This window comes from Porites lutea, chromosome 4, assembly GCF_958299795.1.
Source record: "Porites lutea chromosome 4, jaPorLute2.1, whole genome shotgun sequence".
Taxonomy (NCBI): domain Eukaryota; kingdom Metazoa; phylum Cnidaria; class Anthozoa; order Scleractinia; family Poritidae; genus Porites; species Porites lutea.
The window spans coordinates 17,225,278-17,252,830 of record NC_133204.1 but is presented as its reverse complement, the minus strand read 5'-3'; the positions used below and the strand labels follow the sequence as shown (position 1 = coordinate 17,252,830).

Sequence of the window (27,553 nt, the reverse complement as noted above, 5' to 3'; positions counted from 1 at the left end):
TTTTGCCTATATAGTAATGTGTTCTTCAGTCTTCAATTCACATTGGTGTGATAGATCTAGATATTTTTACATATTTTTTTATGTATATATTTTTATTATTATGGCTATATTTCTTTTAAGTCTCCTAGGCTCACAGGTTATGCTGTCCACCCTGCGCAGCTTTTTAAACTTTTAGCATCCAGCTGAGAAAGCTGCCATAATAATAATAATATTATTATTAAAACTTAACAATATTTATAATTATTTATAACATCACAAGGGTAAAAAAAGGGAATTCACATATATTTCACCCAGCTTCACCGTGGGAGCACCCAATAATATTCTGCGTCCGGTGTCCCTGACACATAAAAATCCCCAAAGACGCAAAATAGTTTGTGGTATGCATCTCATAGGACACAAAGATCAATTGATCGATCTGAAGATGTTTTTGTGGTATATCCTGTTTGTGTGATTCCTGTGGCTGTTCTTGTGGCTGTTGTTAAACGACACTTATTTCTTTTAGTCTTTGTTGTGATTTACAATAGAAGGAGTATATTTTTATTTCAGTAAACTTTAATACAGCGTTTTGGAGTCTGTGTTCAGATTAATTAGACGGGTCCTAGGACTGACCATAACTATTTTGAACAAAACCACTGAATGTTGTCATGGCTCCAGTGAGGATGGATTGTAGATGATGAAAAAAATTCAAGTAATAGCATACCATGATAACAGGTATTTAATGAAAGTAATACAGTAAAGTCTCTCTATGGGACCAGCACCGAGTGTCCATCTAAGAATGATGTCGATCATATAGAGAGTCAAATAAAGGGGCGAAAGTAAGGCAAGGATCAATGATAGGTGCCCCGTCAGAAAGAGTAAACTGTAGTATTATATTGTGAAAACTTCCCTAGGACAAGTACAAGAAGGTTACAAAAAATCAACAGAGACCTTTACTAAACTGTAGCAGTTAATTAAATTACAACTCACAACCTAAGAGATTTTACACATCATGCATGTTCTATATAAATGATTTGGCATTGTCCTGGTTCAAAGACAATGTCCTCTAAAGAACAACATATCCCGTTCAAAAGCTTGCATTGGCAGATGCAGATTTTCTACTCTTCTTTATTTGTCTGCTTGTGTCACCAGTACAACACACCATGCAATATTACACTAACTAAAACGGTTCTACAGGACAGAAAGCAAAATAATCTTATGATAGATCCATGTGTGGTCAATACATGAACATAATAGTAGCCTCCCTTGCAGACGTTTTTTGGTCTTCATCACGCAGTCCTTCCCCCATGCACCCTACGCTGGGCAAGATTGTGTGATGAGCTAAAAAAATACCTGTGTAGGAGGCTGGCATAATAGAGGTGGCTGTTTAATAGAGATTTTATTTCAGTTTACTGGCTTTTATGGACCCTGGCAACTGGTTTTTTTCTAATAGAGGGTGGCTGCTTGTAAAAGCCTGACTGTAATAAAAGCTCTACACTAATTAGAACAGTAAAATGACAAAAAATAAAGAGTTTTAAAGCTTAAAAACAGAGTTTTATTTTCTTGATTTAACACATCAACACACTCAGGTAGTTTTGACATTAAATAACTTACTGCGTGTGTACTATACTAATATATATGACATGCAATTAAATACTCAAAATTTTAAGATGATATCACATTTTTAAACAACACCAGGTTTAACAAAATATATTTATACCTTGGTTTAGCCATAATGGCTTCTTAAACCATATTTAACTTTGTATAAATAATACCAGAGCACCAAATATGAATAATCCAGTCCTTCTCCTTTAAAAATAGAGTAATATTTTTTTTATTGAACCACTTAGTTTTGTCTGTAATAAATTTTTTTGGAGTGCAGAAAATTCATGAGGTGAAATTTTAAGCCGAGTTTTTCTTGACTCTCAGAGTTGAGGTTAAAGGAACATTTAGATAGTAATATAGACATGACTTAGAACATTAGAGATGTTTTCAAAGTGCTGACACATTTCAGGTCAAATTTTAAGACAGAAGACTTGGAGCTGTGGACTTGTCATAACATCATAGGGTTAGTAATGTTCTTTACCAAAATCCAAGATCACATAAAAAATCTGGATCATTAGGACTTTTTGTTAAGAGAACAAACTGCTCCTGAAAATGTTGCAAGTTTGCTGCTGCTGCTCTTTCATTGTATTCTGGACGATTAGCTCAAGGATAGTGCTTGAGTTAGACAGGCCAAATGAAGATGAGTCTTGCAATAAGATATGTACTGGAAAAGTAAAGTCTTGCAAGATGCCCCAGCAAAGTTCAGTGTAGCAGTTTTGTCAGCCTTGTGAACTAGAATAATGCAGGTCCTGTTTGTATTGTGATTTTACCACCCTGATAAAATTGATAAAATCAATCCATTAATCCATGCCTTGGGTTCAAAAATGGCTGTAAACACGAGCATTGTAGTCAAACAGCTTAAACAATTGTATTTGTTTCGAGTAACTGCTGGCAGTATTCACTTTTTTCGTATTTGTAGTAAAGACAAATGCTTTAGATCATGTTTCCAAAGTATCTGGTTTTGGATAGGATCCAAAAAATCCACCTCTGTTGTGGATCATTTGGATCAATAATCCATTTATGGATTTTGGTAAATACCCTTAGTGCGTTTGCCTTCAGTGCGGTTTCACTGACATGGCTAAGTTTAAGTAGCCTGATAAAACAGCCAACATAGCCTGCGTTCAAGCTCTGCATTTAGGGGAGTCATGAGAAGTCACGCAAAAGGAGACGTGCGTGCAAGGGGTAGGAAAAAAAGGGAGAGCTTGCAATGATCTCCCATAACTTTTCATTTCCACCACGCAAACCACAGGAAAACGCAAAGCGTCAAAACTGTCACTAGAAATAAGTTACTTTCCACTTTGTCAAAATAATGTTGTATTCATCACTGCAGTGGTTTTCTTTTTTTCTTGAGAGATCGATCTTCCATGTATCCACTTGGATATCGAATCAACTGATTTCGTTGTGGGGAAACTTTTAAACACAACAAATGTGGTGAGATTTAGTATCATAACATTTTACTGGCAACCCCTTCCCAGCCTTCTGATTTGCTTTCTGTGGCCGAGGTTGAGATCCAAACTGGATGGTAAAAAATTACAGCCACACAGTCCTCCGAAATGGTTCATCGATCACAGAAGGAGAGAGCGACCATGTTCCTTGCCGGATGAAGGAGTAATAATTTTCCCGATTTCTGGAAGTATTGTGTTTCTAAATGTATGGCAAACATTTATGGTGGGTCAGCCAAGAATTTCATCCATTAAAATTAATTGGCGGTGCGTCATTTTTCAGGCAATGGTATTTCCCTTCGTCTGGGCGAAGCAGAAATGAAAATTTATAAGAGATCGTTGCAAGCTCTCCTTTCCTCCACCCCTTGCAGCTTTGTTGCTTACGCATTCTCTCTCGGCTTGCTTTGCTTGTCATACATCGAGAGCTTGCTAGCAGGCTACAGCCAACATTTTCACGATAGCATCACTAGTTACCCCGCAAAATGATGTCCGAGGAACAGCTGATGACATGCCACTGCTTAGATCTGGGTAGAGCTTCTAATCTGGGTAGTCATCAGTATGGAATTTCTCCACTCATTCATTAGACGTAATTTCGCGGGGAAACCAGTCGTGGCATCACAGAATGCGGCTGTTTTCTCTGGTTAGGGTAAAAAAATGACAAAGACTGCATCAGAAGCACACGGGAAAGGCAAACACACTTAAGGTGTTTTGCTGGGAACTGGCTAATCTTGCTCAGTGCTCATAGCCTTGAAAGCATCAGTCATGACACAATCCTAATATTGGTCATCAATCGCTTTCCATAAAAAGTAGCCAATGAAGGGCATTGTGATACTTGTAAGAAGACTTGACACGAGGTTGACAGCATGGTTATCAAGGATGGATCTTCCTGAAATGTGTTTTGTGCTTGGGGAAGGTTTGTTAACAACACGTTTCCTTACTGAACAATATCCAGAGTACTGCAAAGTTGCACCCAGTAATGAATCATACACAGATCCAAGAAAGCCTCCTAAACAACCCATTACTATGACTGGCCATTGTGGGGTAATCACTGTGATCCTGCGCACTGCCAATATTGATACCAATGATAAATAATAAGCAACTCCAATCACAGTTCCACCAAGAACACTTGCGACAGTTCCAGTTATTGTGATTCCACCATTGGTTCCTACAGGGACTTTAGTGAATGTTGTTATAAGAACAGGGACATGAGAACTTATGGTTGTTCCTATTTCTGATGCCCACGTATCCCCACAGCTGCAAGCAAAGGATCCGAGAACAGCAATAGAAAGCACAGATGAAGTAAAGTCCTTTGCAAAGTCAATTGCATGTTCTCCAATACCGACATCAATCATATAAAACAGGGCCAGCAATGTTGGCACTCCTCCATTGCAGAAAACCTGTATCCAATTTCTCTGACCTCCTGCAAGAGACAGTCAAAAGGTATTTATGAGTACCATAAAATTAATGCTTGGATTAGAGCCCAGCCTAGTATAAACAAAACCTGGATGACATCATCTACAATAACTAGTGTTGAAATTTTATAATCAATCATCAGAGAGAATTTGATTACCCAACTGATCTTATAATTTGGAGAAATCTTGGCCTAGTCCCGAGGCCTCATTTTTCCATGAGGTCTGTCCATTTCGGGTCACGAGACAAGAAGACCCAGAAAGATTTCTTTTTTCTAGGAAGATGCCATACTGGGACTTAGCAAGAAAAATCTCTAAAATATAAAAATTCAATCTATTTTCCTCTTGTGTGCAATTAAGAGTAATTTATGTTAACGTTTATGTTTTTTGACTAAGGACCAATTTTGTTAGTGCCAGACATTTTGAGAACAAAACAAACTCTTACAAACAACCAGGGAGAATAATGCTGTGTTTTATAAAACACAGGAAGAGTAATGGAAAAGGGCCATCAGTGGAACAAATAATTTTGCAAAGAAAATAATATTCTTCAAAATACAAGAAATTCATGAAAGTTACGCAGAGCTTTCGGAACCCATCCTGATCCCCTCATCAGTGACATTATTTTGTTGTTAATGAATTGCATCCTTGTTTTGATGAGGCTACAAAATTATCCTATAAATTGAGGGAAGGTGGTAGCCCTAATCATGGTTCATTGCCAGTTGCCAAGTATGAATGTTTATGGCCACAAGTATCTTGTGTGAAAGCAGGTGGTTTTCTTGGCCAATTATTTTTACACTGGCCCAGTCGATGGAGTAGCCTGCACCCTTGTGTTCAGACATAGCAGACTTGAGATCGCAGGCTTACATTGATTTCTGCTGTTCATTTAGCCTGGTGGCCAGTTTCCTTGCTGTTTCACCTTTGTCATTCTGTCATAAATATTTTCATTTGCATCAATCTACTTTTTATTTTCTCACGATAATCCACCAAACAATTTCCATAATCTGTTACAGTCAACTCCCTTTATAGTGGACACTGTTGGGACCTTGAGTTAGAGTCATCATTAGTGAGAGTCCGTAACAAAGGGAGTATAGTTCAGTCAAACGTCTGTAATTTATTATTAGGGTGTCCGCAAGGCAAGTGTTGACTGTATCATGTAGCTCAAGCATTTTGATGATAAACCAATTATTAATAATTAGATGGTCTTTACTAAAGAACTTGAAAGCATTTCTGCTTGTGCCAAATACAATATCATTAAGCTGTCTCAGTATTAACCATAGCACTAACATGCACTATCAGAAGATAAGTTGACAACAGAAAAAAACAAACAAACAAAACAAAACAACGATAACCATAAACATTCAATTAAAAAGTTTATTTCAAAAAACAGTGTAAGATTAAGTTAACGTAAATCCGCATTAAATCTGTGCAATCTGTTTAAATAGTTTGTACTTTGACCTCAGACTACGTGAACTTTCGAACCTCGCAGTAGAAGTTAAGCTTATTATGATGGAAAGATTTCCCCCGGTGTCTTTCCAGTTATTTTTAAAATCTACCTGTCATTTTTGACACACTAAAGGAGTTTTCAAGAAACGTAAATAAGTAATGAGTGGCACTTTCACAATTGTGAAGGGTTGATCACAAGTTCGTTTCGGAAAACTCATTTGTCACTTGAAAGAACCGAAAGGGAAGACTTCTGATACCAACCTTTTTTAAAGTCGTCTTCTATTTTCTCCTTGACGTCGGATTTGAATCTTGTCAGCTTTGAACTTGAGAGGAAGAACGTTGCACAAGAAGCGAAGAAGCAAAGGTTGCTCAAGGTCAACAAAAACCCTACTACTACAGCGGCAACAGCGCCGGTCACATCCAGTGATTTCTTCTTAAGTCCGTGTTGTACGATAATAAGACATGAGAAAACAGCAAAACCAGTCCTAATTAGGAATTGTAGAAAGGGAATAGCCATATTTTTGTGTTAACTCCGGGCAAAAACATTCTGTCGACTTCCCATTCCCTTCAATATATTTTACCTTCAGTTCAAAATATACTCGACCCAGTCTCTCGCCCTAGTTACAGTCTCCCTCGGATTTGAATCTGGTGCCTGTGCATTTGTTTTCAAAATGGCCTTGTTGACGGTTGTCGCGTGGTGTATTACTGCCAAATTCTCGAGTTATAGTCACAGATAGAGGTTATTGGTATATTGGAGATAAATAATAACGATGTATGGAAGACCGCAGGGAGATCAAGGGGTTTTTGCAAAGACATTTTCGGACGATTCCCTCGGTGATTCGACTCGTTCTTTGCTCTCGCCAGTTTTTCATGGTGATGGCGGCAGATTTGAACCCTCCGAGCTCTCTGACGGTTCCCTAAGTAGCGGCGATGAAACAGACAAGGAAAGCCTTCATCAGTCTAGAAATAGCGGAAAAGATTATAGTCTCGATTTTGAAAAGTCTTACACCTCAGATAAGCCAAGAACAAATGGATACACTACTCCGTTTGCCAGTAACTCCTTTTCAAGGCACAAAAGTTCTTCAAGGAAATCGACCAGTTCTGTCTCCAGATCAAATACAACAAATCATAAAAGTGGTAAAATTGCTAGCTCTAAAACAGCTAAAAGTAAAGGTGATTGTCTTTCGCCGTGGGAAAGTTGGCTTATTAAAAAGACTGCAGAAGATCGTGAGAAGGCGAAGCAGAAACGACTTGACACGAAAAAGGAAACCGAGGAGAGTGAGCGAAAGAAATGGGAAAGGGAACAACTTCTGAAACAGGCGAGCGAAAAATACGAGGAATGGCTTGAAAGGAAAAAGATGGTAATAGCAGAGGAAAGAAGGACTCAAAAGCTAAAGGAACAACTTGAACAAGAACAGAAAGAAAATTCAAGACGCTTTATTTTGGAGAAAGCAGCTGTGAAGTACAATAATTGGCTGGACGATAAGAAAGTTCAAGAGAGAGAAAAGAAGAGAAAGGAAGAGATAAATGCAAGAGAAAAGAAAGAAAGGGAAGTGGAGAGAAAACTGCATAGTGAGGAAGCATACATCAATTGGATGGCACAGGTTAAAGAGAGACCTAAACCAGTTTACAACAGCTTTGGTTACACAGGAGGAGTGTTGACGGGGTATTATGAATGGGGCTCATATCCTGCTCCAAGTTATTATAATCCAATTCCATGGGTTCCACCAAAAGTGAAAACAAACTGTGAGAGGAGAAAGGGCAAAAAAGAATTGCAGCCTGCATCTCCTCCACTTCTGTTTAGAGACATTGACCTTAGAAAGGCAAAAGAAAAGAAGAAATAATTTTTTTAAAAAAATTGATAATTTGCAATTACCATTTTTTGTAAAATCTTTAAATAGTGTTTTTATCAAAGGGGCTGTGTCATAGCTTCTTCATATTTTTATGCACCATGGACTTGCGAAATTACTTGCCAGGGACTAAATCACAGTTTTGTTTCCAACAAGCATTATGTCAAACATTAAAAAAAATTTTAGGCTAACAAGTTTTCAAAAACCACAATTGAAATCGGTTTCGATCTTCTTCAAGTTGGTCTATCCGTGGCTCCTTTTGTATTTATACGTTTTTTCCTTTTACATTTTGGGCAGTTTGGTGGTGGTTCCCTCTGTTTGAATTTTGATACAATTATTTTAACACACTGCTCGATTGAGGACACCTTAGGATCTTGTTTGTTGGCAGCCTACGTACAGCTGCCTCAGTTCAGGGACTTAATGCTCTTGTGTATGTCACCCTGTTTATAAGACGACACAGAGGAAAAGGCCTTCCTTCCCCTTCTCCAGGGGGGTACTTCAGTAGCCTGTTTACAGGAATTTTTCTTTTTCTTTCTCACCTCCTTATGCTTGTTTGTTAGTAATTCCTGCTCAGTTTTTATTTTCATTGCACACATGACAATCTCTAAAGAGAAAATAAAGAGTGTGTGAACTGGCTAGTATTTTGGTAGAATAATGACAGGGAGGTTCAAATGAGGCCAAATAAAATTGTTATATCCCACCTCAAATAATCCCTTCAGGCCAAAAAGCAGAAAGCATGAAATGTAACCTGTCTTGTTGTAGAAAATAAAGTGTGATTTCTTGCATCAAAGAAAAAAATTTCGATTGCACAAGGTGAAGCTTATTTATCTGACACAACAAAATGATGCTTCACCTTTATGTCATATAGCAGGCTAATGACTAGCGTCACTAGATAAAGTGTGACTTCATGCATTGAGGAAAATAATTTTTTTCGATGCAACAGGTCAGGTTAAATTCTTTCTGTGATGGTTTGCAGCTTGTAGCTTGCCCACATGACACAGATTTGTTTAAGTTAGCTTGTATTGATCGGTTTTGTGCTTTTCAGCAAAACATTAACTAGAAATAATATTAGGATGATGATAGTTTCATCTTATGCCAAAATCGAAGAAAAGAAAATATAGGTTAAGATTTTCAGTATAATGATCAATACTATTGGGATTTTTCTTTTACTCTTAAAAATCCTTCTGCTATGTTGAACCAATTATTATTGACATACATCTTACTGAAAAAAGACAAGAAAACACAGACTCCTGAAAAACTCTAACAATTTCAATGTAATATTTCACATGATGACGTGTATACGTACGTCTATATACTTAAGCCCCTTGCAAACGGACGCAACTTTATTGGCCAACAACTCCTAACATAGTTGGATGTTACGTGTTGCGTCAGTTTGTACACCCTGTTGCCAGTTGTTGTGTGTTATTGGGAGTATTGGTGCAAAGTTTGAAACCAGTCCAACTTTTGAGTCAAAAACTCCCAACATTTCTTTTGCTCTGTGATCACCGAGACGTATCGCAACAATGTTGGATCTGTTTGCACAGCTCTTCCAACATTGTTGGGGCTACGCACATGCATTACACATGGTCTCCTTGGAGACAGGAAAGCAATAACTTTGTGTGATAGACCAACACACATGATGGACCAACAATGTTGGAAGTTGTTGCGTCCACTTGCACGTAGCTTACAGCTGTAGCTGCCTCTGTGGGGTACTCCCCAGGAACCTGATCCCTGACAGAACTTATTAAGTTGAGATATTTACGTCGCCATTAAAACATAACCAACTTTTTAAGCTCAAAATACATATTGAAAAAGTTTTTTGAAAATAAATCATGTTAAATTTAATTATAACAGTTGTATTTAGAGGTTTCTTCTTACATTCACAATATTTATCATATTTACAAGGTATGTGACTCTTCATCCTGTGTGTTGTGGTGTGGTGTGGTTGCTACTGGATTTTGTGGATGGACATGGTGGTGCTGAGAGCGGAATGCATACAAGTTTAGTGAGGGAATGATAGTTTATACAACCAGGGTCTGGGATGTGAAACTTAATGCTCATGATGTAATGATTTGTGGTAGAGGTGATTATGTTAGATATGACACATGTGGGATGTGGGATATGAAGTGTGGAAGTTGTGACAAGCGTGGTTGTGTGTATGATGATGTTGTGGTAAAGGGGAAGGTAGAACGGGTGAATGTGTGTATATGTTATGCAGATGGCATAAAGCTGAAATTTGGGTTGTGATAGTTGACTGAGTGCAAGGTGGCTGGAATGGACAAATGGATATGGGGCGTAGGATGTTGGTGGGCGTGGAGGTGATGGTAGATCTTTATCTTGCTCTTTTTGCTGGTGGTTCTCCTTTTCTTCCCATCTGGTCATGGTCAGTCTGTCACATGAAAGAAAGTCTAGCTTAGTATCATGAAATTAAGAGACAATACACAGAAATATATTTAGTGACATAGTATTCTATTGGCCATTTCTTTTTTCTCTACGTAGCCTGCAGTGCAGGCATATTTTGGACCAGCCACCATCTTTGATTTTATGACGGGAAGACTGGGGAGAGCAGAAATAGCAACTCTTAGGGTTTCAACATGGCACTTTCACATAAAAAAAAACATCCACGTGCCTGAAGAAAAAAACCTGCACTACAGGCTATGTATCATCTACTTAATGATGATTACCTTACAAGGATCTCAATTGGATTAGGAAGCTTCAGTGGTTTCCAGACTGAATGAGGTATTCCTCTTTCCTGATAACTGTAGTGTTTTCAAAAAGACATTCCTGACACATTTCCACCACCATGATACTCAACACTTACTCCAAGCAATGAGCATACCTGATGCAATAGAAATTTCAGCAATATTATTAGTCAATGACAATAAACTTATTGATATATTTCTTATTGAATCAAAGCTAGCTGCTACAAAATACTTCACAATACAGCGTGTCTTACATTCCAGCACCCATGGCTCGATATTTGGGCAGTTAAATAAGTTACTTGGTTATCATTAAAGTGTGTGTATTTCTCTCTTGTAACAGCTTATTGCAGTCTCTTACAAGTGTCTTAGTTTTGCTTTCCCATTTCAGACCGTGTGATGTTACCCAAGAGAATTGTTTCTTTGAAATACCATCCTATCCACCACAGGAAAAAAATAACAGATTCCCATTTTTAGGGTATTTCAAGAATGCCCACAAAAATCCCAAATTTGGAAGAGTGAAACAAGTCCCGATCAGGGAACTTGGTTGGGACTTCCCTGGTTGGGACTTGTCTCACTTTGCCAAATTTGGGATTTTTATGGGTATTCTTTAAATACCCTAAAATATCCAACAATGAGAATCTGTTATTTTTTCCTGTGCACATGCATATGTATGCATTTATTTGAGAAAAGACAAGACTTGACAGTGCAATGTACATATGTTACCTGTCTAAACTTGGCCCGAATTTTCTCAAGCTTAGCAAACATTTCTTCATTTGTGGGATCATTGATAGGAAAGCTCAGAAGCATGTCCTTAACGGTCTCTAACAATTTGACACACCTGAGGGAAAACCGCAATGAAGTCTCAATGGTATACATTGATGACAGTCTCTCAAAAATCAGACAACAGGACATAAAAATATATTTGTGAAAATATAGATTAAAACAGTGGTATTTTCAAATGTGCAAGACTCTTGCCTGACCAGCAAGAGAAGTTTTTTTTGGGTGGGAATCTAGAGGACCTTCAATATATCTACTGGTCAATTACCACTGAAAGCAGTACCTTGGCTTTGCATCAGGACTTTCCAGCTGAATTTCAAGCCACAATGAAACAAACCCAAGATAAAATCCAACCTGCAACATATTTAAGCAACACATTAAATACTGTATTTAACACAAAGAAGCAACTTGAGTGGCCCGAGGCAAGGTGGTGTAAGGATCAGTGTGCTGACTCTGGATCAAGAGGTTCCGGTTCATGCAGCTGTGTTTGCAGGTTACTGGACTTACTGGTCGTTTCGATACAGAGTTGTTTCAATACAAGTTGTTTCGTAACAAGTTTATTCATTAGAGGTGTAAATAGTTCCACGTACTTGGCTTAAATAACGAAGATATTCACCCAAAATGTTTTTCTTGTTCACTCACAAACTATACTTGAAATGCTCGAATTTGTATCAAAACGACTGGTTTTCTATTTGGAACGTCCCAGAACTGCTGTTTATCAACTTTCACACTACCAGCTTCAATCATCTTCTTAGATTTACCTTGGTGTACCTGTTAGGAGTTTTCACATGAAGTCACCAAAATTCAAACTAAGAAACAATGGATTCTTCCGAGTTTCTACTCTCATGAAGTATAACAGCACCTAAAAACCTTTATTGCACAAAATTTCGGTTCCAAAGGGTTCTTCATTTCGCTTGAATTTCCAGGCTTTTACGTGATGCAGCATTTAGCTGGTGGCTAGGAAAGCTCACAGGTGGGTTAAAAACGTTACTGATTTTCTGAGATTTTGCTAGCTAAACATTCCTTGTGTTAGAATAAATATTACTTTAATCTTTATGAGTTCTGCAAGCAATGAATTCACCGGGGGGGGGGGGGGGGTACTCGATACATCCTTGGGTGGGAAGGTGTGGACTGGCCCCTCATACCCTGATCCTGTTTAAGACAAAAATCGCTGATTTTCCTACCCTGTTTAAGACAGGATTCCGATTTTTGATACCCTGTTTAAGACATTTAACCCGAAAGCATACCCTGTGAAAGACACTAATAAATAAAAATTTTGCTGTAGTTTAGTTCTTAGAACATACGCACAGGCTGGTTATCGTCCAAGAAAAGATACCCTGTTTCAGACAAAAATTTATGAAATCGATACCCCGATAAAGAAAAAATGATAAAATCGATACCCTGTTTGAGACAAAAATCCCGAAAAACAAACCCAAGATGGCCACACGTCCCCACTGAGCTCTTATAAGGAAGTATCCCCCCCCGGGAATTCACGCATAAGTAAAACTCAAAAACAGATGTTTCTGTTGCTTTGCGGCGGCCATATTTGTGCCCCTCAAATAAGCTCAAAGGGACACCAACATGGCCTCTTCATACAAAGCCTTATAAATTTGGGTAAAACTTTTTTCCGAATATCTCGCATATGAATTATCGTAAAGACCTGATGTTTGGCGAACCTTTTTGAATATTTATATATCTTCTGTCATTTCCCAAATTCTGGGCTTTCTACATCGACTGGTTAGCATTTTTATTTTTGATGGCGTGACAGTGAAAACACAGAGTTCTAAATGAGTATTCTTTTCCTTATGGAATTTCAGGACTATCAGCTGATTTATTATGACTCCCAGCACAAACCTCGCCGCCAATTTCACACCCTTTCAATAAACCCAGCTGTCTTCCATCTTGAAGACCTTTGATTTTTCCATCGTGAAAGCCTTCTTGGTAGCCTTTTTCGTAAAATCTGAAAGATGAAATTTTAAGGGATTAAGAAAATTCCAAAATTATTGTATCAAAAGAGTAAAAAGGTACCTTTCCTCGAGGAAAACTGCTGCATCAAAAGCATCATCTATCTCATCTCTGTACGCCATCTTGGATTCGAGGACCCGGCAATCATTGCGCGCAAGGTGGAAAGAGTGAAAAGAACGCCTGGGAGCTTTAGCATCATCCCCAGTTCTCCTACGTCAGGTGCTGATCGGCAAAGGCCATGTTACGAGGATTGTAACTACAGATTTTCTGCAGGTACGCACACTTTTCAAAATTAGCCTAGACTGCTTGCAGTCCACCATTTCACTTAGATTCGTTGAGTACTAAGACGATGAGCGCGTATAGACAAAAAACGCTTTTTTTTCTTCCTCCTTGCCTGCGAACGGCAGACGTTTATACTCGCTCATCGCCGCTGAGAGACATTTTCTCCTCCTCCTCCTCCTCGCGAAACGTCCCTCAGCGGCGATGAGAGAGGAGAAACGTCAGCCGTTCGCAGGCTATCTTCCTCCCAGACTTACCCCCTAGTTTCTCGCTGCTGGCGCGAAGACATTGATGTGAAAATGATTTTTATTCTCATGCAAATAAAATCATTTTCACAAGAAGGATTTTGTAATAAGTCTCGTTTTGAAATTGAGAGCTTTTGGAACTCGGAAATGGCCAACTACTGGGAAGGTCGTTATTCAAGAATTTAATTCAGTGAACTTTCTCTGAGTCTCGTTTTTATTGATGCCCAGATAAAAGTACTATTATTTACGATTCCCGAGATTTTAAAACAATGCGGCAAAATCTAGGAAAGACACCGCTTTTGTTTTGCAAAAGGCGTCTGAAAGAAGTTACAGCGGAGTTACATAACCAACTACACCTTTTTTTCAGCTATCCTTTATTTAGGGAGGCTAACACCCATTTTTCAAGGTCTTACCTCTTTGTGTTTGACACTCCACAACTTTGGTTGTAGTGCATGTACGAAAAAGTCACACTAAATTAATATATAAAAAATTGAACTTATGTTTTGTATGTATGTTTTCTTGACATCGCCGCTTCCATAGCAACAGAATAACGAGTAGGGGGAGGGGGGATCGGGAGTGCTCTGGATTTTAAGTGACAGGGATGATTAAAGGATTTTTTGGGGTTTGAAATTTTTGATTCCGGGGTTAAGGCTCAGAAATTCAGCATGGGATTTTTTGGGGTTTTGATATTTGGCCCCTTTCACTCATCTTGTCACTTGAAATCTGAAATACCCCCTCTGGGATCTTAACCTTGGCAAGATTTGAAAGAAATCTACGAGAGCCTTTTTGAAATATAATGTGGAAAAAATTTTGTTAGCTCAGTGGCACACCGCGGTCAAACGTTAAAAACAAGGGGAACAAGAAAGAACAAGAGTAGCAGGGGGAACAGGGGGGACAAGGAAAACAGGGGGAACGGGGAGAACTAGGGGGAACAAAGAAAACAGGGGGAACGGGGGGAACAAGGGAAAGAAGGGAAACAAGGGGAACAAGGGAAACAAGGGGAACAAGGGTAACAAGGGGAACAAGGGAGAACAAGGTGGAACAGGGGGAACAAGGGGAACAAGGGGGGAAAAAGGGAACAGGGGGAACAAGGTGGAACAGCGGGAAACGGGAAAACAAGGGGAACAAGAGAGAACAGGGGAACAAGGGGAACATGGTGAACAAGGGGTAAAAAGGGGGAACAAGGGAAAAAAGGGGTAACAGGGGGGGGGGGAATTAGGGGAACAGAGCAACAAGGGGTAACAAGGTTTGCGTCTTTTTCCTTTTAATTTAGTTTCTTTCCTTTACAAATTTAGTTTTTTTTAATATATATATATTATTTTTCATAGTTAAAAGAACAAGTATTTGTAATTAATTTTTTCTATCAATAAATAAATCTACCTGGCAAAAAAAAAAAATAATAACAAGGGGTAACAAGGGGGGACATGGTGAACAGGGAACAAGGGGAAAAAGGGAACAGGGGGAACAAGGAGGAACAATGGGGAACGAGGGGAACAAGGGGGGACACGGTGAAGAGGGGGAATGAAAACAAAAGGGGAACAAGCTGAAAAGGAGAACAGGGGGAACAAGGGGAACAGGGGGAACAAGGGGAACAAGGTGAACAGGATGAACAAGGGGACGAGATGAACAGGGGAACAAGGGGAACAAGGGGAATAAGGGGAACAGGGTAAGCTGCGTGACTGGAACGTAACGAAAGGAGGAACGATCGAAGGAAGCATTCCTTACACTTCCAGGCTGTTCCTGTCATCTTTTTTCGCCTTTATTGAAAAAAAAAGAAGAAAAAAAAAGCGTTTTCAACATTTCTATACTTTTTACGGGCTGGTCGCTAAGCAAGTGTAACAATATGTGTTCTGGAGTTGACGCGACTCGTGACGCTGTTTGTGTGCGGTACCGGTCAATATTCTTTCGACGATTTTGACTGGTAAATCGATAAAAAGGCACTAGCTTTCCTTGCATCATTGTTTGCAGCCTGAAGACCTTTCAAGGGTCAGGAAATTTCGCTTTATGTAGATGGTACGTACCACATGCTTGTAAAATACAGTTGACCATGTGTTATCTCTCTTATTTCTCATATCTTGGACTGCAAATAACGACGTCACTACAAGGGATTAGGACGATGTTTATCGCGGCTCGCGTGGAGCAAATACTGCTCGCAGTTAGCTATTAGGGAATACTCCATGTGTGAGCTCCCTTGTTCAGTCGATGAGATTGTCATCACCATGGTCTTATGCTTTCTTTTAAAATGGCTTTGCTGCTGGTACATAGAGCCAATGACATACCTCCTCATAAGTTCACTTTTAGAGGGGTTTCAGTTGACTGAAGGTGGACTGCCCCTCTCTCCTCCGCAGATGCCTCTTTGTGTCGTAGGGAGGCTGGGGAGAGGGATTAAAGAAAGCGCCCTGAGGGACGATGGGAAGGGAAAAGAGACGAAGCGCCCGCCTTTTCCCTCTTCCCATCGCCCCCCGCGCGCTTGTTATTTTTCGATTATTGCTCAGTATTTTAATCGGGATCATACCCAGCGGCAACCTCGGAGGAGGAGAAATGGACTGTCCCTCCCATTCTAGCCATGGGTGCCTAGATGGGAGACACCCACGACTGAGACTGAGCCTACTTGTTCTCTCGAACCAAAGAGATTTGAAGGTATCTGGAGCTTTTGGATAATTAAACATGTTGACCAAACAGAAATTTAGCATAGAAAGGAAATTTTAGCCTCTCTTGCCACAGAAAAAGAAACTGAAATTGAAATCTGACACTTGTCACCTCGACCTCCAACATTTGCGGGAAATGTGTTAACGACGCAAATATTATCAGCGATAGACTCTTTTTCTGCGTTTAATTCCTATTCTCGTCGCATTGTAAGGTCCCTGACCGAGAGAGTGACTCGTGGCTTTTGGGTTAGAGTGATTTTACTTAACCGGTAAATTAAAACAGGTGGTAGAATACTACGCACTATTACGCACCTATTCCATTGTTCTCTTTGGCGTTTACCTTTTGCCATTTTGCATTATTTGTTAGTATCTGTTTCACGGTTCAAGCAAAATCACTCTATGTTTACTTCACTTACGATAAGTCATTTTGGGAACGGAAGTTTGTTTACCGAGAAGTCCGCAATCTTTGATTAATTAGGCGATGATCTGAGTACCTTGATCGTGGAAATTAATTCGTGCAAAACAAGACATACGTGCCATGTCATCCAAAAATGACAGAAATGAATTCCGCGGCTTTTCTAAAAAAACAAAAATATTAAAGAGAGGGAGAGAGAAAAATAGAGAACACTGACAAAACAGGGGCTAGAAAAGTGCCTGATGAAGGCTAGTTTTGTCTAGTCGAAATATTGGGCAAATAAATTACCCATCCAAAGCCTACAGGGAAACGTTTTTATGCGGGCTCAGAATAATTTAACGAAAGTTTTGTTCAAACGAAAAAATTGGTCGGGTCTCAAAATTTCTCCACTCAAAGCCAAGGTGAAACGTGTTTCTTGTTGATTGAGAAATGTATTTATTTAATCTCAGTTCTTTAACTCGCTTGTCATTTCCGTTTTAAGATAAATCTTGGTAAACCGGAATTTATGCCATAGCATTAAAAAGTTAATATCCCATTTATAGTATGCTCTGTTGGCAAAATACGACTGAACACAAAATAAAATAATTAAAACGAAGTGTGTCAGGTCCGAATAAGTTGACAGATTGTTCATGGAATTAAATATGTGTTGTATATTCATGTTTAGATTGTCAAAGACGATTTTAAAAATAAGGAAATTCCGGTAGTTAAAATTATTCGAGCACGTAAAGATTCGAGTTAGTTAGATGGAACAGAGAATTAGTCAAAGAAAAGTCGATTCCCTGATTAAGATTTCAAATCAAAATTAAAGTAGATTTAAATACCCCTTAGAAGCGTTAGTTCTTTTCGGTTATTTTTTCAATTTTTATTTTTTAAAATCATTTCAAATTATAAAGCAAATGATCACGTGTGACGGAAAATGATGCTATCTCCAAATTTGCACTGAGTATAAGGAACATCAAATTCACGTCAGCTGTGCTTGTGAGTCACGTTTCGTGCAAATTAAATATCCGAGCCTGTCTGTTTAATATGGTCTTTTATTCAATTAGTAATACTTTTTGGCAACAAGCCTGTTAGGATAAGTTCCAAAAAAGGGTGTGATCATGAAACAGTGACACCAGGGAGATAGTATTCATCACTGGTTCTTTTCGAGGGCGAGCAAAGGCTTTCGCTGCTGGGTGGGCGTGCTGAGAGGGACCCCCCGCAACGGTAGCCTTTTGGGAGACCCTCTATTTTCTCTTTATTAGAGATAGGCTTGGATGAATTCTACCTTCAGAATTTCGAGCAGAATAAGCGATTTTTGAGGCGAGCCTTCTGCCGGTAGAATAAGGCATTTTCGAGCAGAATTTGAGCAGAATAAGGGAAAATCAGCGACACGGTAATAAAACTTAAAAACTAAATAAAAAATACATGGAAAATACCTTGTGATTAATTTGATTATTCAATAGCTACAACACACTCACATTAAAAGTAAGATGAATTAAAATTTTGCTACGCATAATGAATATTTAATTAGTTTGTAGTGGTTAGGCCCAGGCTCCCCTCTACATTTGCGAAAATAAATACCGAGCAGAATTCGAGCAGAATAAGGGTGTTGGAGCAAAATTTTGAGCAGATTAAGAGATTTTTACGAGCACTGGTGGCAGGCAGAATAAGCCATTTTACGAGCAGAATTTATCCAAGCCTAATCTGAGAGATCATCGAGCTCTCGTATAAAAGTAAAAACCGTGGGGATTTATAATCAGACTGCTAGCGCAATGTCAAATTCGCTCGCCAAATTCGTCGGAAAAAAAAAGAAATAAATAAAGAAAAAACGTTGTTGGTGACAGGGCAAATGCCATTAACGACGCAAAGTTAGATTAAAATTGTGAAAGCGAAGAGGACAACCACAAGTAAAATTAAACATAAAAAAATACATTTTCTGGTAGGATTTGGCATGGAATGCTTCTCGGTTGCACCGTGTTGAATTCCTCGGCCATGCATGTAAAACAGAATTAACCTCACAAATGAAACTCGTAAGCAAGAGAGCGCCTCTGTACATAAATCACAGGTATAATAAAGAAAACGGCAAAGACAATCACCTGAAATTTTTTCCAATACTTTAAAGGGTCCAATTGTTCTCTTTCGGAGAATTTTACTTAACTTAACCCTATAGAACGACGCAAGAAACAGCTAGTATTAGCTAATGTAGTATCCAAAGGGGAGGTTCAATAATACAGACGAACCTCCACGTGCGACCACCTCTCGTAAGCGACAGCCAATCCAAAACACCAAAACTTTCCCAGTCAAAGCCTTACAGTTGGAACCTCTAGTAAACGACCACCTCCTGTAAGCGACCGCGACCACTTTTTGGGTCTGACGGTTAATGATATTGCGTTGTTTCTAACCTCTTGTAAGCGACCACTTGACGCATTCTCTGATCTCTAGCTATGTTAGCTTTGTTATTAAGAATATACGAAGAACTTTAGTGACAAGATGGAACTACACACATCCTAACTTGCATGCAATAAATTATCTTCCATAAAGTAGATGCGCCCGGACCTCTTCTCGGAAGAGACCCCTGTGGTTCGATTGTTGTAAACGACCACCTCCCGTAAGCGACCTCTCAGTCTTTGCATTTTGGGTGAGTGCTTACGGGAGGTTCGACTGTGCGATGAAACTTGTCACCATCATTTGGAGTTTAGCTGGAACCCTTGTCGTAACCTTCCTAAAGTGTTCCATGGAGTTTCTTCACAGTGACAGGTTGGTCTTCTCTCCGAAAAGAACTACAGTCGTGGCCGTGCACAAACCTTCTGCTGGCTTAAGAAAAAGGAGACATTAATTTTTCTGCTGGTTGATTACGTAAGGGCCATTATTTTTTAAAAACGACTTTTTACTATTAATGAGCAGTATTCTGTGTAATGTTCTCTTTCATATGCTATATCCGTCTATTTCGCCTTTTTAAAAATGTGAATTTCAACAATGATTAATACTCTATCTTCGTGCAGAGCTTTGATGACAAATGCGCGACTAATCTCCCGTGGGATGAGCGCTCTTGAAATTGACTGAGCGATAATGTGATAAATTGTGAATTTGTCAATTTCGAGATAAATTTGTCGCAACCGTCACTTTTCTGTAATCCACTCTTTTCCTTACCGCGTACGTGCTACTGGAAATGTACAAAAACAACAACAACAAAATATTAAAGTGTTTCACACCTGAAAAAATCACGCAACGATTGATTCGATCAAATTACAATTTCAAGGAGTTATTTTGTAAAGTTGCCGTATGAAATAATTGCTAGCCTCCCATCAACAGGTGATAAATAAAACAAAACAGACGCGGAGCGTAAAGCTTTGTTTGAGTATTTTACATAACAAAAAAGGAAACTGACAAAAAATATTAACAATAAAATTAAGAATTTTCCTCACGGAACGAATGTGAAATTGTAGTGCAGGCCAGAAACTGAGAGATGACGAAAACCTGATTTCCTAAAAATACGGGAGTGATTAGATAAATTATCAAACAAAATTTTTATTTTCGACCCTCAAAGTGTGAATCTTAGTAGCAATTTTGGGTGAATAAAATATTCTGAAGCAACTTAAGCAGAATGGAGGATTGTTCCTCTTTTTATCATTTACTATCCGCAACGTGGTAAGGCAAAATTTGATTCAAGTAATAAATGGAATATTTTACTTCTTTCAGCCGAAACAAGAGGAAAGGGAGCTAACGTTGATGGTTCAGTAATTAGAGAGCTTTAGATTCTAAGACGAGTACGACAACGAGTACGAGATTTTCTCAGTACTAAGTAGTGCTCGCGCGTGAACCAGCGTCATTTTGGCGGGAAAACGTGGTAGCCGTCGTCACTCTACTACGAATTTTAGCGAGAATGTCGAAGTGGGGAAAACGAGTTATCAAATGTACGAATTTTTATCATTTTGCGATCGGGAAAGCGCGTAACCTCCTTCACTAAAGGTAACAGTGCTAACTTTTCTAGTGAAAAATGGTAAAATGAAGCTTTCCGGGGAGCCTATATTTTGAGAATACGCGAAAACACTTTAAGTCAAATCTCGTACAGGTAGTCGTTCTCGTCCTTGAATCTAAAGGTCTCTATTGATAAATAAATATATTTGTCCTAATTTATTCAATTCTGATGTAAATATGCGTAATTCGTGTCACAAGCGAACAGGCCCAATGTGATTGGCCAGTAAATGAAATAATTACAGCGCTGTTGCGTTCAGCTGTTTGACTGTCGCTTTCTTTGTGCATGAATATCCGGTGAATGGTGAAGATAAAAGGGTTAGAAATGGCGAGCCTGAGACGTTGAAACATTCATTATAGCGATTTTTAAACAGCCTACACACTGGAAGGGAAGATGTGGTGTTTTATTTCGGAGCCGAACGGCATCATTCACGAAATTTTCCTCTCGAAAAATGCCGTCGGTCAGGAGTGTTTAGACAAGGTGAGGATTTACACTCAAAAGGCTCTGAGCGATTGGCATGAATATTCGCAACTCATCATACACCTGTATGCTGGTTGTATTTTTAGGAAACGGCGTTTCATTTCGCTAGTTTCGATTGACGTAAAGGACTTTTATAATTTTTCATCGTTTGCAGGTTTGCGAAATGTTAAAGCTTGTCGAGAGGGATTATTTTGGTTTGAAATTTGGTGGCGCGAAAGGAGAAAAGTTTTGGTTAAATTTGAGAAATTCTATGTCGTCTCAGCTAACAGGAAAGCCCCCTTATCGACTGTATTTCCTAGTAAAATTCTTCGTGAAACCACAGGAACTTCAGCAAGAAATAACACGGTAAGCGAGACAGATGAATTTTATCGTTAGTTCTCTGTTATTGCGTTATGACAATTGTACCTGCTATTGCAACTCCTTAATATAAACCTCACTCGATCAGTATTTGTCATTTGTTTATTTTACTGTACTACCTCTTTCGCTTTCGTTCTTAATTTCTGTTTTAAACATATTTTCAGACACCAGTATTATCTGACGTTAAAGAACTTTATAAAGGAAGGAAGGTTGGATTTTTCCTCTCTGCAAACGAAGACCATCGCTCGGCTATGTGCCCTGCTTGCTCATATAGAATGCGGGGATTTTACCCAAGAACGAACTCCAAAATATTCCTGTTATATTCCCTTGTCTGTTTACAATGTTTATGCCAAAACCTCAGATCTTCAAAAGGACGCAGCTATTGAGCACGCCAAGCTTGTTAACTCTCCCATAAGCGAATCGAAAATCGAGTTCTTGCACATATCTGGTGGTATTCCTGGCTACGGAATCGAGGTTTTTCATGGACGCCTGAGCGATGATAAAATGCTAAAAAAGGTTGACATTTATGTCGGCAGTGATGGCATTCGAGTGTTCAGTGTAAGCCGAGAATATGACGGGAAACAAGGCAAAGATGTGGCAAGGAGAATTCTTGAAAAAAGGTAAGCCTAAATTTCTCGCTTGGATTGAACTATAGCTAGAAAACTAAGCTGAGCTGAGCTGAGCTTTAAAAACAGAAGTTATTTAAAGTGAAAAGCTGGCTTACAGTGCGCCCTTTCTTTCAGCGGAAACATGTTCCATATTTTTAAAAATATCCTTTAATTTTATCACGCGCAAAACGTTTTTTTCTGAACTGAGCGTAGATAATTGTCATTTATAATATCCAGTTTATCTTAAGTTGAAATGATTAAACCTTTTTGTTCGAATTGCCACTCGCTAAACTTTTAAACCAAAACAGTTTTCTTGGGGATTAACAATTTGCATCTTTAAATCATCTGTTTATACCTTGGCAATTTTTTACTGACGAATATAAATTTTTTAAAAAGTCCAGCGACTTGTCTTGCGGACTAAAGAAAAGAACTTCAAAACTATTTTATTTCGATTTTTTTAAAAAAGAAAAAACTATAATTACTTCAATGATGATCTTTTCTCTTTTTTTGGAAGTGCATGGAATTTCGTGAATCTAAATGACAGATTTTTTAAATCGAAATACATATAATTGAGTTTTTCAGTCTGTGGTTGATTTGAGCTACTATTTGTTTTGCATTGGCACACAGACGTCTTATCTGGCGAGACCGCAAACGACTAATTTTTGGCAAAGTCGCTCTTTTATTTTCCTCTTTTCAGAAAGTATCGGTATAACGATAAAAATTCACGGACCTGATATCGTGGCGAGTTTACATTTGAGCGAGCACCAAGCCGATGGATCTAGATTTTTTATTTTTTTTGGACTTCACCTTTGCAGTTATCTTTAATTCGTTTTTATTCTATCCCGCCTGCGGGTATTCTCAAGGTGGAAGTAGTTCAATTTCGTAGGAAAATGGTAGAGTGCTCCTCGTAATGAAATGAAAAGCAAAGAGAACTGCAGGCTATCCGATATTGAATACGAAAATTGCATAAAAGCAAATAAGGAAGGCAGATGTTTACAGTGTACTCTTTCAATAAACAGGGAAATAAAATGCAGGAACAGCAGTTCGCATATGAAGTCGCGTTTGTACATCTATAGCAAAAAATTGACTGTAATTGAAAGAATGAAAGGAAAGCTTAATAAAGAACTCGTGCTATTTCAATTTTTTTTGGCGACAAAAACCTTTGTTTTAAACTTGAATGTATCCGCCCGCTGCACCGCTGAGATATAATCACGTTCCTTTTCTAAGAGACGAGTGTTTTCTCAAGCTCTCCGCTTGTTTGCTTTTGTGATCGAGATTCAGTGACAGCCCTGTAATATTAGTTGGAGACTCATATTCTGTTTCAGTGGTGCCTGTCAATGCTGCTCGAGTTTCGTTGGCACAAGATGGCTATCTGAACAACTGAGAATCTCTTTTAAACAAGATACAAAGTTAAGAATCAACTGAATCGAGAAAAGAACGCTTTTTTGCCACCACTATTACTCTTTTAATTAAGTTCAATGTGTTATTTACTCTAGATGACTTCGTATAAATAAATTGAGTTATTCAAAATGCCTCTCACTACTTAATAAACGTCTTTAGGGCTTTGTCCTTAAGCGAAATTCGTTGACGTCAGTCAATCCTGAATCCGCTATAATCATACTGCAGAGATTAGCTAGCCGAATATCACACGTGTATTTTTTTAATCAGAGTAAAAAATTTTCCTGCGAAAACGTGAGTAAATGAGTAATAAGACCGTTCACCGCTGGCCACGCATTACAGATTTCCTTTTCATGATTAGCACAACTGATTCGTAGTATATTCCGTTTCCGAGCTAATTTTTGACATTGTTATTATTACAGTCTAGGACTAATTTTGTCTTCCTGTGTGGAATGAATAACCCCTTACGCACTTGACTTTATTAGACCCTGGGTGCCTGGTTGGTAGCTGGAGGTATATCTCGTGTGCTGCGGGTTTCTTAAGCATCGTCCTTCACTGACATCTTCGAGCTCTAAGCAGTTGAAAACGCGCGCTGTTGGAACTAAAATAATCTGCGCACACCTTCTTTTCAGCCCTTATATCCTCTTGGACTAATTTACCTTTAGTGAAAGCATCGGCATTTGAGTGTTACTGGAAATACCACAAAGGTGGAATAGACCTTGTCACGGTGTTCGACGCCATCTTGAAGAGTAGCCAAACGCGTGAGAAATTACAGTGTTTGTATGAGAATCTAATGTCAAATAATTTCCATACAACGGCTGTTCTGAAAAAAATATCAGTTGTAATCTAAAGCTACAAAGCAAAGGATTGTCCTAAAAACTTTTGGGGGCGTACCTGTGCTTAAATTTCTCCGGAGGCTTGCTTTAGATTTTCCATACATTTGTCTGTAATTTTCCCGGGACTTTCTTACAGACAAATGTATAGAAAATTTTAAATAAGTGGTTCTAGGTCTTCTAGTGCATGTAACGCCCTCAAATTTTTTCAGGAGAATTCTTAGGAGTGAAGCTTTAGTTTACAAATCATATTTTTTTTCAGAACAGCCGTTCTACGGAAATTATTCCACATTAGATTCTCATACAAACATTGTAATTTCTCACGCGTTTGCCCACTCGTCAAGATGTCGTCGAAAACCGTGACAAGGTCTATTGGCTGAGAAACAGATTTTCTGATTAAATCACGAGATCAGAGTTGGCAATCAGTCAACCAAGTTGATACTAATACTGCTTGGCTTAAAAAAGATGGAAGACAGAAATAAAGACAATACTCAAGCTGAAACGAAAGTTGCATTTTGTACTTTAAAGTTCATATTTGCATGTAATCGTCCTTAGAAAATGTCAAAGGTCAAAGACTATAGTATAAAAAGATGAGGAACATACTGTGAATCCTCTATTAGGACCCCCTCTCAAATAAGCCCCATCCCTCTCATCAGAGATGTGGATGGATTTCTCCATGTCAAAGATCATTAGGAGGGTCCCTTGAACGACAGCATGTATTGTGATTGCATTTTTTTTCTCATGTCACTGTTTTGTCCTTTCAGAGTTTCCTTTGAAGATGTGTCCACCGTTTCGTACAACAACCGCTGTTTCACTGTCGTCCACGGTGGCACCGGGCCGTTATCCCAGCGAGACACCTATAAGATGAAGTCAGAGAGCGATGCAGTTGCATTGTTCCGAACGTTTACCGAGTACCACACATTTTACCAGTGTAACACCGTCAAGCGATCAGTTATCGATCAGTGCACGAGGACATTCGCTGGCCGGCTGTTTTCCGTGTTCGTGCCTCGTAACGACTTCGGCAGGATTTTCCTGTTCGATGTGCAGCGCACTCGGCGTCAAGCATACAGTCATGCGTGGGGCGAGCTTAACTCGTGTCGCATGATTGACATGACATGCTCCACCTCTGGCAGTTTCCGTTGCGCGGGTGCGTCAGCGGAGTACCGCCCTGTACAGTCTCCGCTCACTCAACGGAGGTGCTACAACATGAAAAGGAAAGACAAACCTGGGACGTTCCGGGGCGAGGGACAGAGAGCCTGCACAGAACGAGAGTGCACGGAGAATTTGTCTCCAGAAGAGCTGAAGGTTATGGTACGACACCTTCAGGATGCACGTATCTGTCAGATATGCATGGATAGCGAGGTTGCTACTGCTTTCTGCCCTTGTGGTCACGTGGTTTGTTGTGTGGATTGTTCAGCCATGTGTAAGGAATGCCCGTTATGCCGAAGTCAGATTACCTATGCACAGAGGGTCTTCTTCCCTTGCCAGTGAAAGGAGACTTTGTGAAAGTGCATGTCCGTTTTATGTCCAAACCGAGAAGATCTTCGGAACGTAATAAATATGTCCTATATTCACTGTTTAATATAGAATTGCAACAATAAGTGGAACAGTGGAACATTGTACTCTAATGGCAATAATATTAATGATGAAGTAAAATTGTAATGTTTAAGTTGAAAAAATTACGCGTAAACACGTTTACGACTTGGAGATAGCAGGATTCTCTGTTTCTAGCAACATCTGTCGCATTGAAGAGGACCTTCGTTTCAGAACGACTTCACTGAAAGGCGGAATTGTTTTATTTTGAGACATTGCGAGTCCGCCGAGAGGATGTATAAACTATTTGTAGAGAAAGAGTTTATAAAATATTTCTTTATTACGTACAAAAAGAACTAAAAGATTTAGGTTTGTTTGAGGCATCTTTGAAATGCAGAAAGAAAAAATGATAAAGGTAGTTACAGTGTATTTTCAAAATACTTTTGAAAAAAAAAAATGGTTTACGGTCAATGGAGCGTGTAATTTCCTTTCTGGAAAAGAGAAATTGTTGAGTTAAGCAACCTTTTTACCGGCTGAGAAGCTGGTTTTGAAGTCGACAACGATCAGTTCAAAAAACATGGATGGATTTTTTTTAATAGAGTAGTTTTCTAGCCAAGTAGACGACAAACTATTCTTTCAGATATTTGAGTTAGTACGCAAAGTATTGCAGTTATTGTTTTTTTTTTCGCCCTTTGTTGTTAGATTATTTGCTGCGTATTTTTCATGACGCACAGTTTTTCTTCATATTCTTAAATTAATAGTCTGATTTTGCGGGTTGGTTTACGGAAGGGTTTTCATGTCAGTTCTAAGAAAGTTCCAAATTAAAGGAGATTAACAGTTCATTGTTGCGATCAGTGATATTTATAGGGTCAAGATTGAGTTGAGGTTTGTCATTAATTGTTGGAACATTCTCATTTTCCCGCGAGTCTAAAGAGTAGCCCTTAGCTTAGTATTGAAATAAGAACTTAGATATTTTAAAACAATTACAAAGAAGACGATTGAAGAATAAAAATGAGATAAATTGTCCTTCGGTCGCCTTGTTATTGCTTTGAGGGAGCAAGAGGGTTAGTCCTCGAGTAGTCCCTAGGTAGGACAGGTCGAAGAGAGAAACTTGAGCCGGAGAGAGCGGTGGAAAAGGGAAACAGACCCGTTCACATGAGTCAAACTGTGCAACCCCAGCCACGGAAAATTTGACTGAATTGGTTCCGTTCATGAAATATGTCGGGGACACTAGCTAAACACTGTTGACGGCACAGTTATTCAAGTTTCACGACTGAAATTCTAACTTACTTATAATGACACATCAAATGTAAGGCCTCATTTTCATGCGACGAACCAAACTCTAATTTGGGTCGACCTAAATTAAGTTAAGATCGTCTGTTGGGTCAGACGTCAAACTTAGGATGCGTCAAACCAATCAACTGAATCAGACCAAAAAGTTATTTTAAGAAATTTTCTTCTGAACGAGACTAAATATACTTTATCATACAAATTTTAATTTATTAGTATCAGTTTAGTTCGTCGCATGGGAAGGTCGACGTTTGTCCCGGAGACGCCAGTCTTCAGACGTTTTATGGGGTCTTCTATTCGTCTGAAGCAGACGGACAGAACGTGTGGGACGACCCAAACT

General features: G+C 38.9%; 4 protein-coding genes across 4 annotated transcripts; 2 read left to right on the top strand and 2 right to left on the bottom strand.

Annotated features, from left to right (window-relative positions):
* Positions 1 to 1,062: 1,062 nt before the first annotated feature.
* LOC140932729 (transmembrane protein 19-like) lies at positions 1,063 to 6,449 on the bottom strand. The gene is made up of 2 exons (XM_073382243.1): positions 6,137 to 6,449; positions 1,063 to 4,443 (listed from the first exon to the last, which is right to left on the bottom strand). Exons 1-2 carry the CDS (start codon positions 6,390 to 6,392, stop codon positions 3,797 to 3,799), a joined length of 903 nt encoding a protein of 300 aa, XP_073238344.1. The 5' UTR covers positions 6,393 to 6,449; the 3' UTR covers positions 1,063 to 3,796.
* Positions 6,450 to 6,526: 77 nt separating this feature from the next.
* On the top strand, positions 6,527 to 8,313 carry LOC140932727 (uncharacterized). The gene has a single exon (XM_073382241.1). The coding sequence runs from the start codon at positions 6,646 to 6,648 to the stop codon at positions 7,717 to 7,719; it is 1,074 nt and encodes a 357-aa protein (XP_073238342.1). The 5' UTR covers positions 6,527 to 6,645; the 3' UTR covers positions 7,720 to 8,313.
* A 644-nt stretch (positions 8,314 to 8,957) lies between these two features.
* Positions 8,958 to 13,297, bottom strand: LOC140932728 (uncharacterized). Its single transcript, XM_073382242.1, has 6 exons — positions 13,233 to 13,297; positions 13,059 to 13,164; positions 11,488 to 11,558; positions 11,151 to 11,265; positions 10,410 to 10,564; positions 8,958 to 10,114 (listed from the first exon to the last, which is right to left on the bottom strand). The coding sequence occupies exons 1-5, from the start codon at positions 13,289 to 13,291 to the stop codon at positions 10,496 to 10,498; spliced, it is 420 nt and encodes a 139-aa protein (XP_073238343.1). The 5' UTR covers positions 13,292 to 13,297; the 3' UTR covers positions 8,958 to 10,114; positions 10,410 to 10,495.
* Positions 13,298 to 20,971: 7,674 nt separating this feature from the next.
* LOC140932726 (E3 ubiquitin-protein ligase MYLIP-like) lies at positions 20,972 to 26,361 on the top strand. Its single transcript, XM_073382240.1, has 4 exons — positions 20,972 to 21,194; positions 21,349 to 21,539; positions 21,716 to 22,171; positions 25,155 to 26,361. The coding sequence occupies exons 1-4, from the start codon at positions 21,108 to 21,110 to the stop codon at positions 25,879 to 25,881; spliced, it is 1,461 nt and encodes a 486-aa protein (XP_073238341.1). The 5' UTR covers positions 20,972 to 21,107; the 3' UTR covers positions 25,882 to 26,361.
* Positions 26,362 to 27,553: the final 1,192 nt, after the last annotated feature.